The sequence below is a fragment of the Convolutriloba macropyga genome, chromosome 6 (assembly GCF_964194025.1).
Source record: "Convolutriloba macropyga chromosome 6, txConMacr16.3, whole genome shotgun sequence".
NCBI classification, from domain to species: domain Eukaryota; kingdom Metazoa; phylum Xenacoelomorpha; order Acoela; family Convolutidae; genus Convolutriloba; species Convolutriloba macropyga.
Window position 1 is genome coordinate 41,818,216 of NC_134473.1, and position 17,003 is coordinate 41,835,218.

Below are 17,003 nucleotides of genomic sequence, written 5' to 3' on the forward strand. Positions count from 1 at the left end.
CAATATAGTCGAGCACGGCATAAGCGTTTTTTCCTTAAAGCTCGCTATTAATCAGTTTCTCTGAAATAATTTAACTTTCTGGAGAAGAGTGGATTTTATTTTTGTTGGTTACTTCGCTGACCGTTCCAACTATCTTCTTATGAGTTTATTAGAGTTGATCGTTTATATAATTTCACTAGGTCATACTTTGAGAAAACAGGTTAACGCATACTTTTTATACTGAAATTTGTTTTTATAATAATAATAATAATAAATTGTTTTCGGAACAGACAAACAAAAAATGTATATATTTTTACACTTTTTTCATGCACACATACTGAACCGAGAGAACATCAAAAGGCAATGTTGCCTCGTCATGTGGTGCCTCATGAAGCAGAAAATTTAGCGTATTGATTTATTTCAATAATTTGGTTCGGAAAAACATGAAGTTGAAAAAACTCAGTAGAAACCTTCTAGCAAATCAGCACTGCCTAATATAAAGTTATCACGGAACCGATGAGCAAAATCTTTACAACCTATTATAGACAGTTTTGCTATTTCTTCAATGAAACGAGGTTGATTTGGTTGTCAACACAATTATATAGATAGCAACGGCTCCAGAATTCTTGGCTGTTAAAGTTTGTATTTTGTTATTTTGTGTTTTTTTGTGCAGTTCCATCACTACTCTCTTCTTTGAGATAATAGCAACACCACCCCCTTTCTGTTGACGGTTGCTTGTTAACTGTTCATTATATCCGTCAATTTTGAACAAGTGATTCGTATGATTGTCCGATAACCATGTTTCAGTTAAGCAAAGAAAAGATGGCTGCGAATTCAATGATTTTATTAGAATCTGCAGCTCATCAATGTTTTTCTTAGAGACCTTATGTTTTGAAGAAGTAGACTATGTGTTGAAGACATCGTTGTTTGTTGAAAAGAATGTAGCATTTTTTTCTGCTGTATCCGTTATTATTAATTTAATTGTTAATTACAGTGACAGAAAACCCACCAACTTGACAGAAAACCCACCACTCACTTTTCAAAAAGTTCAGTGCGGATGTCGCAGCTTAATTGTCTGAAATTGATAAGAAAAATACTTGAATTAGAGTTGGAGAATGCGGATGTCGCAAAGCCAAGGAGTAATTATTTTTGTAATATCCTCAGGCAGCAAGAGAAGCGAATATCGCTATTCTTGTTGCCTTTAGAAAAAAAAGAAAACGAAAAAAAGGTACGCTGAAAATTGTCTAAAAAAATTCGTTTAACTAGCCAATTCGCGAAACAGTTTCAAATACGAAGCGCTTATGTTCAAAGCGCTTATGAGACCAATCTTTTTCTGCTTCGCATCTTATCTTAAGTAAATTAGTTTATCGCATACACAAAACGAAAAATTTTTTTAAATGGTCTCAACAAACAAATACACAGTCATGATTTTGTATTTGGTTCACTGTTCTAGTTAATTGTTGGTTAACTTGTTTCATGTCGGGAGAACAAATTGATTTCCCATCGTTGTCTTTTTCCAGTTTGCGTTTATTACTCGCACCTTTACGTTTGATAGCGTTTGGAACATTAGCAAGACCGCTCGTATAATTGATACGATGATAACCGATCGTGTTGTTAGCCTTCGATACCAGAACAGAAATTTTGCAGTTGTTTGTTGCTACTTGGTTGCAAACCTTGTTGTTTAGCTTCATTTTTCAATTCAGCATCAACTTTTGGCAAGTGCTCATTAATATAAATGTTTCGATCGTTTATCTCGTTTTTCCTTTTCTTTGATAATTTGCGTGACTTGTAAACATTGTCCTTATCGTCAAAGTAAATGAATTTGGTGATGACTGATGGCAATACATAATCATTTCCAGTCCCAGGGAGTATATGGCAAGCTTTTATTCTCGTTTCATGTAGTCTTATTCCGAGATATTTTTCAAAGAACCAGAGAGTGTCGAGAAGTACGTTGTTGCTTCCTTGCCCATCAAATGGTGGATTACAAATGTTCAACGTGTGTTTTGTACTGTATTGCTCATGAGCACGAATTCGGTCTTGCACATTTTTTTTGCTCAGTTTCAAGTTTTTCTATCCTCGTTTCATAGCAAAAATTTTCGCCCTTTAATTCATCTAGTTGCCCTTGTAATTCATTAACCTGTTCTTGTAACGCATATTTTTCCCGCAATTGCATCTCTTCTAGTTGATCCGCGTTTGTGTTAGCTTCCAATTTTGAGTTGTTTCTTTTTCAACAGTAGAAAAGGAATAAAAGGTAAAAATAAAAAAACTGTTTTTGTAAGATTTGGATTTTTTGTTTACTCAGCTTTTGCTTGTGTGATTCGGGGGTACTCACGAACACTACCAAGTTGTCCTCCTTAGTTTTGATCTGCGAATTAGAATAATTTCCTAGAAATCATAACAACTAAAGAAACTTTTTTCAATTTGAGCTATGCTCTTTTTCAGTTATTTCGGTAATTTTTCTTTCGCACGAAGCAATAGGGAGTTCAAAGAAAAAGAAGCGACCGTTCTCGAGGTCTTCAATTGCTTGTATAATAGCAATGGTATCTAAAGCTCTGTACTGTAATCTCAAACATTTTTTGTCTTTTCATATTTCTTTAACTTGATAAGGTGCTGCCTTTACTTTGTATTTTGGAGAAGTTTTTGAATTTTTTCAAATATATACCTCATATTGCTGAAGTTTTGTTTGTGTCTGCTATAAGGAGACAAGTGTTTTAAGATTCATTGCTTTGTGTTACAATTTTTCTGGTCATAAAATTTTTCTTAATCTGCGAATATTCAGAATATTTTCATAATGCCGAATATTCGATTAACTTGTAGTGTTAAGTACTGATCTTTGGGAGAAATTGAGCTGCCAAATTTTTTAAAATTCAAATGCAGCCCTCAGTTTCAGGATATTAGGTGGTGAGGCTGCTTCAAAAGTTCAGGTAGCCCATGGGAGAATGTTCAATTCTGAATTATTTCAAATGCAGTTGTAGAAATTTTGGAGGCTTTTAATTACGAATGCGATTTTTTTAAACATGGTTGCGAGCTAATAAATCGTTTTTGCTTAAGTCTGAAAAATTACTACAACACTAGAAATCAGCCGGACAATTGAAGTGTTATTATAAGAAATCTGGCCAAGTGAAACTATGACAATAATCAAGAATAGAAAAATTTGTGAGAAAGTGTTTAATTTCTCCATAATCCCTCGAAAGAATACATAAACAATAAAACTATTGAATTAATAAAACGATGTTAATGTCTCAAGTGTCTTGCATGTGTCACCGAGATCGTTCTTATATTTTCTTGATAAAGACGACAAATTGAATTAGATGCAAGTGTTGGAGAAGAGCCGTGGTGAATCAATGGTCAGATATGTAGGCGAGGGTCTGATCACGACTTTTCCGTCACTGGCGAGTCTGTGCATGGTTGCTGGTGTTTCCGAAAACCTTTCAAGAGGCGCAAAATATTTTCTTAAGAGTCATGAGACCAGATGTTTGTCACCTTAATTATCTCTGACTGATTTATATAAATGGAGAGAAACTCCGATGTGGTCTTTAAAGTTCTACAATTATTTTGCCTATTGATCAAGCGTCTTCTTTATATATGTCTGTATCCATCTGACGAATCCGAAGTAAAGCAAATTATACTGCAGCTTGATGATAAGTTTTCGTGTTGTATTGACAACTCGAGCAATGTTCTAGTGAAAGTGACCGAGCCGATAACTACGTCGTACGTTAGTTGAAATCATCAAAAATTCTCTTCAACAAGGGTTGTTTTCCAAATCACCTCTAAAGTTAAAATTGTACCGTTTGATAAGTCGATTTCAAGGCTTGATGAATATAACTATCGGCCAATGTCGCTTCTTGTTGTTTGGAATAAAAATTTTGAAAGAGCCATGTACAACAGAATTTACTACTATTTCGAAGTTTTCAATCTATTCCATGGTAAACAGTTTGGGTTTCGGAAAAAGAAAAGCTGTGTTGGTGCCTTAGCAGAGCTGACAGAGAGGATCAGACATGGAAAATCGAAAACATGCTACAATTTTTTGTTAGATCTTAAACAAGCTTTGATACGCTGGATCATAGCATCCTAATTCAAAAGTTATCCTGCTATGGAATACGCGTTCAAGCTTTAAAATTGTTTGACAGCTATATATGTGACCAATGACAGACTGTAGAATTTATGGGATTTAAATCTTGCAGAGTGCCACAGGGGTCTGTCCTGGGCCCCATTGTTTTCCTAATCTTTATTAATAACATTCCATGTGTCTGTAGAAGTATTGAAGTGTTTCTATTTGCAGTTGATACTAGTTTGTCTGCAATTGATACATTAGATGATATATCTGCCGACTTGCAATCTGTTAGCGAGTGGCTATTATCTAATAAATTAGTCCTCAACGTTGACAAAAGCTGTGGTTTTAAATGTCAGTTACCGTGCTTCCAGTTCTGTTTACTTTTGTTTACAAAGTAGTACAGTGTCATTTGTATCGTCTCGTAATTTTTTAGGAGTTGTGTTGTACTGAAAGATTTCTTGCCAGACCCATATTAAATTTGTTGTGAAACGATAAGGTACACGATGCGGGGCAATCTCAAAACTGTGCCACTAGGTACCTCGAACAGAACTTTTACTTTATTACAACTCTTACGTTTAGTTCGTCATTCGGTATTGTCCGCTAGTCTACGGGTGTTGCGGTTACTCTAGTTTTAGTGGGATGCTAATTGTACAGAGAAAAATTCTAAAGTTTATACACTTCAGAAAAAAGGCGTGACCTCTGCTCAGATCTTTTTGTGAAAAACAGAATTCTCACGGTTTATGAGCTATTAACATTTGAGCTGCTGCAATTGGTTTTGCGTTCTTTAAATGATCATCACATCGAAGCGTATCTGAACGAATACTTTACGTTTGATCAGTTTGTTGGTTTAACTGGAAATTCTGCACTACGTCTGTTAAAGGTTACTTAATGCATGAGAAAATCCAAATGTATTCAAATTTATACAAGTCTACCATTCTTCTTAATGCTATAGACAGAGCGAGAATATCTCTGATATCACACCGTGTCAGTTTTCAACTTTGCATTCTTTTAGAAAAAAACTTTCTCATTGGGGATACTAATGTAGTCAGTCTATTGTTCAAATAGATGGATTTATTAGTGCTCCTGCCTTGACTCCTCTGGAAGCCGGGGTGGTGCCCTTTTTTTAATCGAAGTTTTCCATACCAAATATCAGCCCCGTAGCTTTTTAGTTTTTGAGATACGGCCTTTTTTTGGTCCCTGCTATCTAAAACACTTTGAAGTTTTTGGTCCTCTCAGGATGCAAAATTTGAGTTTTTGAAGTTTTACTTAGTCCACGGCTTTTAAATCATTTGAGTGCAGTATATCAGCTGCTTCAGAAGCAGAGAAACCAAAAACGGGTTCCCGTTTTTGGTACAAGAAACTTAAACTTTTTCAGCACTACAATGATGAAACAGTTTCATATAGTCCAGTGTTCTTTGTATCCTACTCAGGCTGGGTAACGCAAATTTGGGTGGACCTTGTGTAGGCCTGTTGGCCTTGTCATGCGCCCTCTCCAGGTGCAGTATCCAACACAACTTCTTCCACTTTTATTTGTTTTTAATGACAAACAATACGAATTTGTTCATTTTTTCTGGAGAAATAAATTCTTTCTTTCAAAATAACGCTCTAATACACCTTGTTAATTGTTCTCGAATGAGAAGCAATATTTGTAATCGTGTGTACTTTTTATGCAAATTTTTCGCTTTATCGTTTTGCGTTTTTCTGCTAGGATAATCTTTGACTTCTCAAATGACTTCTTCAAGCAGCTGTTCATGATTTTTGAGTGATTTCAATTGCTCTCTTTCCGAAAAAAGGTTTGTTGTTCAAAGAAAGCCAAGTGTTAGAGACTCCTGATGTCAAGTCCTTGATAGCCTATTGGTTACAACCTCCATCGAGGTGAACGAATTAGACTCAGGAGGTCGGGGTTCGAGTACTACCTTCTGCTGATGTTTTCGCACCAATAAGAGGCTACAGCCCCTGAATTAAATTACACGCCTGTCGTTGTAGAGCAGTTTTTCCGACGCTATTCTGCTAATATTTTGAGGTTCTCTGTTTGCATGCAGTTTTCAAGTTTCAATTTTATTGCTGTAATCAAGTCCCCACTAATCTACAAACATCCCAAGAAAATTACCAAACATCCGAAGATACTGATGCAATTAGTGATTGCCATGAAGACCTTGAAATGGAAAAAATATGTTTGTGGTTGCAAATTACAGCCAACACACAGAACATAGACGGATTAAAATATTCTAGATGGAAATAAATGCTGGCCAATGGAAACTGTGGGAGTACTGTGGAAAGAGCGTTCAAAAGCCCTTGCTTGGCTCCGGATGTGTAATTTTTGACTTCAGCAACAGACATTTCTGGTTTTGTTTTAAAAGCTTCCTGTAGTCTAAGTTCGGCTTCAGGTTCCCTCAATCTTGAGATAATTTTTTTCACCATCTCCACGGGATTGGTAACTGTTTTGAGTTGAGTTTCTTGAAATCACGATAGCTTTTGTTTTCCCTGAGGCGTGGTAGGAATTTGTCGTTTTGATTTTCCTACAAATGGTATGAACGACAGAAAATTGACCCCTGCTGCCTTAACTACTCTCTCAGAAATATAATTTTGAATCGCTGTTTTGATTTCTTTAAAGGGACTCTTAGGACTCATTAAGCTGTCATCAGTTTGAGAAGTGTTTCCTGAACGCACAAACTAAGGAAATATGTCTTACCTGTACGTCCACTATGGTACCATCTGTTTGGATCGTGTCCTCTTTCCTCACTACGCAATTGTTAGCCACAAAATATGTGGTCCACGCATTAGTTGACTCTGCATTCTGTATATCCCAAATTTGTCGATTGTTCGTTGATCTGATCTCGAGCAGGGGTCAAAAGAATTCTATAGGCTGAATTTCAAACCAAATTTTGAATTGAAAACATCAGAAAACATTACAATTGAATTGAAAACTTAGCTGATGTTTTTAGTACTTATCAATGCTAAATTACACAGAGAAAAATTCAGTAACAATAGCTCAGTGAAAAATATTTTTCATGATTGACATGTGGAAGGATTTCACTTTGGATTCCGGGAGGTGATTTCTAGTTTTTTTTATTTAATGAGAATCTTATATGGCCGTGGTACAATTGAGTTCATCAGTTGGAGGCCAGTGGATGTCAGAATCAGTTTGCAATAGGTTGGATATTTTAACTTATGACATCTAATTTATAGGTCAACAATGTAATGATAGCGCCAAGACAACATCAGGTGTATAATTAAGTTTCGGTTTGTGGCGATTACTTATTGACGCATCAATAGTGTTCGTCAGGTAAGCTCTTCTTCTGGCTTCTGATTCTTTATCAAGAGAAAGAAATCTTCTAAGTTCCTCGATGTTCATTCAAAACTATCAAAGTAACCAATCAAAGGCGAAATGGGTACAAAGGGACAAATTCACCTTGAAAATTTCCTTTTCTATATACATTAATCTTATCCGCTTGCAATCAATAAAGTTTCAACTTTTTTGTCGACAATAAGAAGTTCTTGCCATTAACCAATAGATACGACCTACTGAGAGCAGAGTCTCTCCCTAGTTCGTACGTCTTTTTCTTTGCGATACTTCCGTCTTCATATCTTTGCCCGTGGTTATCCGGGTCAGCACTTGCTCTTGTTTTTCGAAGCTGCGGAGACGCGAGAGTTTGGCCTTCTGCAGCTGTTCTGAAAAATTGATTTTCTTTTTGTGTCAGTTGTTATTGAAGTGACCTCTCGCAAACTTTTGAGAAGACTCTGATGAGGCTGATTGTCCTTGTGTGCAATGGAACTTTTCTTTCTATTGTTTGCCAGTTGCGTCTAACTAATGATTTAGTGCAGCTGTTGTCTGTCGTCGCTATGGGAGCAACTGCAACCATTTCCCTAGTCTGAAGCACCTGTCATTCATACTATTTGTGAGGAAACAATGAGAGTGTAACTAAACGGAATTTTTAGAGAAACAGTAGGACATTTATTACGTGTCTTATTTCGTCGACTGATTTCGTCATGGTTTGAATTGAAGGAAGTTTTTCGAAATGTTAATCAAGATTGTTTAAAGTGACATTTAACTGCTTGAGTTGAATGTGGTGTTTTTAAATTTGAATTTTGCTATTATTTTTGTCTACTCTTTTTTTAACCAACAATCAATCACATCTGCATTCAGGTAATATGGTCATCGGCAGCATCACTCATATCGTCTCTCTGACCTTTTACTTTTTGAAGTAATTACTTTCATGCAAGTATTATTTAATCTTTTTAGAAATGCAATTTTTGACGGATATTTTTATTTGTGGTTGACATCAAATGTAATAAATGAAGTGTTATCCACATTTCAAAATTGCGGCCTATTTTTTTGATGGCTCTATTTAGAGCGGTAATGCTGTACTGTAAATTAACTTAAGTTAAGCCACCAGAAAACGTATGGGTTCTGTAAAAAAAATTACATTTCGGGTTAATCTAAACAAAAATGGGATACTTAAAAGTGTATATATTAGTCTTGATTGAATATTTAAATTTCTTAACAACAGCTCTTTGAAGTCGAAACAAATGGCAGCTACAAATCTAAAAGGTTCTAAAATACTTTGCTCATTATAAAGCAGAACATCGGGGAAGTTTTTATCAGGTAATGTGTTTTAGGTTCTAATTAATTCCTTCAACTTACAAAGAAATGTCTCGGGCAGTGTTTATTCTACTAAGTAATTTTTCGGTTTCTGTTTCAGATTCAGCCAAGTTTGCCAACTCTAAGCTGTGTCTTATCATCGTCACATGCATTGTCGAGGTCAGTCAATGCAGAACAAATCAATCGCTTTTTCTTCCTTTCTCAATCTGAGAAAAATTTTCTTTATTTTCTTTTAACGTTATTAGGCATTTTGGTTCCACTTCTTTTCACTCTGATTCATTATATCCCCATATTTTAACATAATATCTTTTCGCCAACTCTTTCCCTAAACCATGAGCATCGCTTATTATGAACTTGAAGTGAACCGTTTATATAAAATTGGGGTTAAATGAAGGGGGGGGGGGTAAAATAATCTGGGTTAAATGATAGTTGGTGAAGCTGTTTGGGGTGAAACAGCGGGATGGTATTCCTTTTTGATAACCTAGAAAGTAAACGAATTCTTTGACTCGGATCAACAACAGCTGTGCTTTCTGATTTCTTAATTTACAATCAGTGGGCATATGACACTGGGGTCAATGATTGTCTCTTTCTTTTCCTGTTCCAGATGCTGAGATAGATGCCGCTTAGTAAAATTAATCTCATGCCCCAAAAAGCGAACAAATTATTTCCTAAGCCCAAATATAATAAACTTAGTTCGGATTGGTAATGGCCGATCTGAATTTGATTTTGGTGTTTACTTTTTGCATAGTTGATCTCTGTGTTATTAGGAACAAAATACACATACAGTGATGAGTCAGTGAACTCCTTTTTTACAGTTTATTCCACGAGAAAGAGACAGTTCAGTTGGTGAGGACGATAATGTCGAGTAAATAATTTTACCAATTAGAATACTACCGGAATGTGATATGCCTAATTATGCAATATTGTTTACGGGTCTTTTAGCATCTCATCCTATATTCCGATTTATCCACTAAAAAATTATTCAATTAAATATACTTTAGAAAAGGTCTTGATCATAGTGACGACTTTTTTACGGCTACTAAGATCCTAACAGTGTTGGAAGTGCATATCTATGAACTACTCATTTTTTAAAAAAAACTCTAAAACGTGCATTCTGAGGGAAATCTTAATCGCGTTTTTTTAGTTTGAATTTTGCAGCATTTTATGCTGCTGCATTTTCATTATCCAAAACAAAAATCAAGCGAAATTCGGTTTGTAATTGAGCTTCCAATTCGGTTGATGTAATGAAAATGCAGTTTCTCATATCTGATTGTGTAAGAAAAGCATCCATTAAACAGGTTTTGTGATGTTGCTTTTAAAAGAAATTGATTTCTTTTGAAAAAGCCAAAATATTGTGACAAGCAAGGATTATTTTAAGTGCATCCAATACTTGACTGGTGTCTTACAGGATGCTTAAAGTAGGTCTCAAGACCTCGTTGCCTTTGCTTTCCCTAGCCCGAAGTATTCTACACTGAATATAATTTTGATAATTTGGGTTGTCGACTTCTGAATTTCTACTAGGCTCAACAGTGAGGGTACTCTGTCGCCCAGAAGAGCGATTAAATGAATAAAAACCAAGAGTTTAGAATTGGTGAAGCAAGCGCTACGTTGTTACTCTGCTGTTTTCCTTCTTTCACTCTTTTACGGTGTTGCAAATTAAATTGCTTTGAAATAAGTTAATTCACAATGAGGCCCGTAATTACAATTCTGGTTATAGGGATAACAAAGATAAGAAAATTACCTGCACATCAATGGAAAGAACAAACTCAAGGCAATTTATCATAGTATTGAAGACTTTCTATTACTGTTCGCTAGCTCCTTTTCGCTTTCAAAATGAACTAACTGCAATCAATCCCTGACAAAAACCACCCGTTAATTAAATTAAAATTAAAACTAAAATCAATGCCCAGACAATGAGAATGCGTGCTTAAAAATTTTGCAATAATTTTGATGCAATTCTTCCGTTTAATAACCGCCAAAAAACCGACATTTCTAAAATCCTAAAATCTGACCTTTACGGGTCATCCAATAGTCAACCGCCCACAATAAGCGGTCAAGTTGATAAAGAGAACTATCAGCGCCGAAAGTCCATCCAAAATTGCACCTACTCACAGTTGTCACCAACTAACTCTTAATAGGACATGAGCAATGCACGCGCACGAGTCTCGATGGTGTTCCGCATTAGACCAAATTTCAAAAGGTCTTATTTAGTGTTCTAGGGGTCAATTCTTTCTCGGAAGCTACTACCAATACTCCACCGGAAATTCAAATTTTACGTCCCGCAGCACCGGCGTGCGATAGTTCCGTGCGGATTAGTAAGTAGTCGAATTTGGCTTCAAATTCTGATTTGTCAGGCCAAAATTAGTCTACCTCAAATTTCAAGTCGAACAGACTTCAACTTTTCAAGAAATTTTCTCTCTGCTTTTCACACTAGCTTTTAAAGTTTAGTCCCACTGAACCACTTGCTCTCTCTCTCTCTCTCTCTCTCTCGTTTGTGCAAAAATCTCTCTTGTGTCCAAAACTTTTGCACTCTCTACTTCTGTCACTTCAATTTATACTCAACCAACACGCTCTTATATTAATCAACGAACCTTCATCTCTCAAGTAAACATTGCAATTCACATTCGGAATCTGTCACGTTCCATAGGAGGGCTCCATTTACTGTGCAATCAATTTGTTGCAAAAATATGCTCTGCCATTCAACTGCTCCCAATCAATGTTCAACTTTCACTTTATCTTAAGTAAACGAGCTTCGGACTCCTTAGATTTAAAAAAGTCATATCTAGTGTTCTAGGGGTGAATTCTTTATCGGAAGCTACTGCCAATACTCCACCAGCTTTTCAAATTTTATGTCCCGCAGCAGCGGCGTGCGCTAGATTCTCGCGGACTAGTGAGTGTTCGAATTTGACTTCAAATTCGGATTCCCCGGACCCATATGAGTCTACCCCCAATTTTCAAGTCAATCAGACTTCATTTTTTCGAGAAATTGTAACTTCAATCTGAGTGTTAACTACTTTTCTACAATAACCGCATTTTTTAATGCAAAATAACATTTTTTACTTTGTAAGCTCTTCCCAAGATTACCCAGTACAATAATTCGCACGTAAACTCCATTGCGACTGGATATTACAGTTATTTTCTACTTAAACAGTCATTTTTCAATTAAAATCATCAAAAACCTTAAAAGCAGCCCCTTTAAGTGCTGTTAGACAATATTTTAAAAAATTAACCGGCCGGGCACCCCTTCTACATGTGAAGAATCCTTGGCGGAAAAATTTTCATAAATGACCAATGAATATAATTTAAAGACATGCAAGGGGATAAGTTTTGTGACCCCCTTGTCTTTGTCACTTCAAAAAAATTCAATTTCTCTTCAAAATATCTAGTTCACTTCAACATTTAAGTTTGTTTTTTATTAGATTTTCAAAATTAAATCACTCATTTGGACTTCGTTTGATGAACTTCGATAAGTATCCAAAATATATTGACAACTCAATATGCTTTTGTTCAGTAATTTTTTTGTTCAACGTATCACTCGATTTCCCGCAGTGGTGCCTTGGAAACAATAACGCTCTAATACAGACTATTTAACTCAAATACATAACTTAGCATTATTATGAAAGAAATCTCCATTTTTACTGCACTCATGCCAACTATAAGCCAAAAAGTTTGGTTTCCTCTCTCCGAGATTTTTATTCTCCAGAATAATTGCAAACTGTTCTCATATGACATGATTGCTGTACCCCCCTTTTACTTTCACAAAATTATACCATGGCAAATGAACCACATAGGTTTAGCTACGGATTAAAATAAACTGCATAAAAAATCATCGCATTTGTCTATGACATCAGAACCAGCTTAACAGCCTAAAAATGATATTTGATCAATCTCTATTGCTGTAAACATACAATTTCTCGCGAACCTCGCCGTCACTAAAGGAAAAATCTTATTAAACACCAAAATTAAACTACACACGTTTCCTTGAACCATACTTTTCAAAAGTTTTCCTCCATAGGAAATAGTGCTTAATCAACGGGTCTTAATAAACTAGATTGATACAGTGTAGGAAAAAAATGGGTACAAACAAATAGGTTTAAACAACTTAGCTCTCAGGTTCCCGCTCATACAGCACTCGTGCACCTGTACATTAAAAACCTCTTCGGATGCTTGAATGGATGTCCACCTCTTCTTCCACTGTAGCTGCCATTTCTCTTGTAATCCTGCAATGACTGCTGCCTTGATGCTTCCAAACGACTCCACCTCTCTTCCCGACTCAACAATCGGTTTTCCAGTAACAGCTCTGCAATCTCACGAAATCGCGACGCAATCTTCTCCACTTTCTGCTCAGTCTCCATCGAAAACCAGCTCGAGTCCCTTCTTCTAGGCTGTTGATCGTCATAAATCCAGTCGTAAAACCCTGTGGCCATTGTCTTATGATCTGATTTTGATTTTTTTCAATTCCTGCATTTTTCCATTGACGCTCAACCATTGATTTGTTCGAAAACACCTTCATTAAGCTAACTTTAATTCAATTGGGTTTGCACCCATTCCTTTATCTCCGTCCCTAACTTTGCGAAAGTATTCGGGCCACGTGTTGCCTCAACTTGTTGTCTCTTCTGTGTTTCAGATACCAATTCCCAATCAATTCCTCCCGGACATTTTTTCCAAGTTGTCATCAGTGAACTCAGTTGTACACAATTGTATCTCATCAGCCACGTTTGTTGCATTGCAGAATTCCGGTTCGAACCTTCTGTCTTTAACTCCATCGAGCTCCAAGCTCCCAAAAGTATATTACTGCTAGCTTTGACACTATCTTCAAAAAAGCTGGCTATTGCAGTTACATTGTTGGATGCTTTTGCGTTAAAACTCTTCAAAACTTGTCTTTGTTCTCGCTTCGTTGACATCAACATCCGATAAATCTATCTGAAATATCTTCAAACAAATAGTCGTCATCCGACAGTTCATCGCTTAGCTCCTCAGATTCTGGTGACAGTACATAATCTTTTTCCGTAGCATGATGCTCTACTGAAACATAAAACTAATTATTCTCCTCAATGGCTGTCTCTTCGGTCAGAACTTTTGTTGCTCCGTTATCTCCATACTCGCCTGGAGCCGCTCTACGACTTTCCTGATTTGGTTGACCACAAATTTTCGCGGTAAACTTGTCCTCAGAACCAGTTTGCACTTCATCGCATTAGCTTGGTATTCTTATTCTACTGCCGCTCTCATTAATTCGCATATCTCCTACTTCTCCAAACAGATCTTTACTACACGCTTTTTTTATACACCGCAGCCGGACCCAACTCCAAATTCTTCAGCATTTTGCCGGGTTGAGGAACTTATCGAATAAGTAACTGCCAACAATTCTGGTTGTATCTGTAGCTGTTGCATTATCTGGTCCACAGTGTCACTGGTTCAAAGGAATTCCGCCTTAGCTTCCCATTTCCCTCTAACAAATAAATTTTAGCTTTTCTAAAATAATGGATTTGCAGACAATCGTATTTTAAACTGATACAGCGCATCTGTCAGTGTCCATGCTTGCTTCTCTGTAGTTGAAATCAATAACCTCTTGCGAGTCACTAGTTGCATGCAAGGCCCACCCTCACAAATTTGTTGGCAACCGCTTCTTCATCTCTTCTTCCGTTTTTCATTTCAGCTTCATGCCAAAACTCAGATAATGTTCACGCCAGTCCTGCCAATTCTCGTGTCCTGGTGAAGGGAGTTGATAACCAATTGCCTGGCTTCACCAATTGATAACCAAACATGATCGAAACTGTTGTTATTTCAAATCGCGAAGGTAAATCAAATCTCAGAAGTGTAACCGATGTAACGCACGCTCTCCAACTAATCAGAAGTTAAACCACAGCATAAAGTAGCAAAGAAGTGAAGCGCACACAGGAGTGCCACCGCCATCTTCCGAATTTCTGCTAGGCTCAACAATGAGGTGGTTCTGTTGCCCAGAAAATTGATCAAATAAATAAAAACCAAAGGTTTTGAATTGGTAAAGCAGGCGCTATTTTGTTACTCGGCTCTTTCCCGTCTTCCACTCTTGTACGCTGTTGCAAATTAGATTGTCTTGAAAAAAATTAATTCCTAATGAGGCCCATAATATCAATTCTGGTTATTTGGTTACCAAAGGTAAAAAAAATTTATTTGCATATCAATGGGAAGGACAAACACAAGACAATTTATCATAAAATTTAAAATTTTATTGACAGTATCCGTGATTCACTGCCCAATTTAAACAAAAAATGCTCACAATATCCCAACTGCTCTTCCAATTACAAACTTCGTAAGCTCTTCCCAAGATCACCCAGTACAATAATTAGCACGTAAACTCCATTGCGACTGGATATTACAGTAATTTCCTACTTAAACAGGCATTGTTCAATTGAAATATCAAAAACATTTAAGTCCGCCCCTTAGGTACTAATAGGTTAGATTGAAAAAATTAAACCGACCGGGCACCCCTACTACATGTGAAGAATCATCGGCGGAACATCTCCAAAAAAATTTCATAAGTGCCCGATGAATATAATTTAAAGACATGCAAGGGGATAAGTTTTGTGACCCCCTTGTCTTTGTCACTTCAAAATCAATTTCAATTTCTCTTCAAAATATCTAGTTCACACCAAATTTTGAGTTTTTTCTCTAGTAGATTTCTAAAATTAAAACACTCATTTGATTTTTGCCTTGATGCAGAAATACAACTTCGATAAGTTACCCAAATATATTGACAACTCAATATGCTTTTGCTCAGTAATTTTGTTTTTTCAATATTTATCACCCAACTCTCCATCAAGTGATAAGTGAGACAGCAAGGGAAGTTGTAGCGGTACGTCTTAGCGTCTCAAAATCTTGCCCCAACTCAATCGGTTTGCTTTTTGTCAGTTTTATTCATTGTTTGCCTGAGCAGAATCAGACATAGCTGTTAAATGTATAATCTGTAGGCTACTTCATTCTAGTTAAGAGTTGTTAAGTTGCTGACTGGAGCTGTCTCGCTTTACATATCAAATTCTTGATGTATTTGAGGTCTTATGGAAATTATACAATCCACGTAATTTTGCAGGGAAACCATGGAGTGAGGAAATTTTGTTCTTCCAAATGATCTAAAGATGTATGAGTAAAGTTAGTCTGTAAAAATTGTGTAAATGGCCTTCACTGTGGCGTGGGCGAAATTAATTTTTTCACTGATAATTTTTGGAAAACGAATAATGTCAAAGTTATGAAGCCCCTGAAAACCAATTAGCAGACTTTTAATTCATCAGAAAACCTAGGTGAAATTAGAAAACCATCAGAAACCAGTTATTAAGGAGTCGAATTAAATTTGAAAGTAAAATTTCGAAGTAATAAATCATTATCTTTTAAGTAAAAACATTAAAAAGGATCTTTCGCGCCTCTATATAAAGTCAATGGGACTTATCACTATTGAGAATAAAAGATGAGACTACAGAAAGAATATCAAATAATGGAAACCGCAAATATTCGAAGATCTAAACAAATGTAGTTTAATTTATAAAAGCCGTAAGCTGTCATTTGAAAGCAATAAGTAGGTTTTTGATCCACGATTCCAATCTTGGATCAAAAACCTATTTATTGCTTTTAGTTGATAGCTTACGGCTTTTATAACTTTGCTACATTTGTTTAGATTTTCGAACTTTTGCGGTTTGCATTATTCGATATACTTTATGTAGCGTCATCTTTTATTCACAATAGTGGTAGGTCCCATTTACTTTCTAACCAGGCGCGAAACATCCTTTTGTAGTGTTTTCACTTGATAGCTAAAGATTTATAACTTCAAAATTTTACTTAGAACCGAATGACACTAAGTGTGAAGACAAGAAAAACAACAACAATAACAGCAAAATAACGACACGAAATGGTCAAATTATTTTCCAGATAATTCTATGCTTGATCAGAAAGCTGAAGTGAAAGGGCAATAAAAACAAACAGAACAGCCAATTTTAAAAATTCTTTGATTTTTTTATTAAAAGCAAGTGAATTCACTGCAAAGAAATCTTTAGCTATCCTTGAAAACATTAAGTTCTGTTTTGCGTGCATATAAAGTAATTGGGAACAGCCATTATTTAGATTGAGCTAAAGATTAGGTTTAAAAAGGAAAAAATACGGGTAAACCAAAAAAGTTTCATAAAAAGCAAAAAATGTAAACCGTTAACTGTGAACTTTAAATACGTTTTAGGTCTCTTTAGGAAGCTCATAGGAGCTGTCACTAATAAGGCTAAGGAATAAGAATAAAACAAAAAAATAACAGACTGAAGTTATCAATGTTATGAAAACAACGATAGTCATTAAAACCTGTAGCTGCACATTGTTTGCTGGATTCAGGCAGTTGCTACTATGCCCTAT

General features: G+C 36.0%; 1 protein-coding gene across 1 annotated transcript in view; it reads left to right on the plus strand.

The window, feature by feature from the left end:
- LOC142341690 (armadillo-like helical domain-containing protein 3) overlaps window positions 1-17,003 on the plus strand; it is a 153,934-nt gene that overhangs the window by 85,429 nt on the left and 51,502 nt on the right. Inside the window, exon 3 of the mRNA XM_075392842.1 lies at window positions 8,737-8,795. Within this exon, the coding sequence (XP_075248957.1) occupies window positions 8,737-8,795 (59 nt within the window). The remainder of the gene's footprint in view (window positions 1-8,736; window positions 8,796-17,003) is intronic.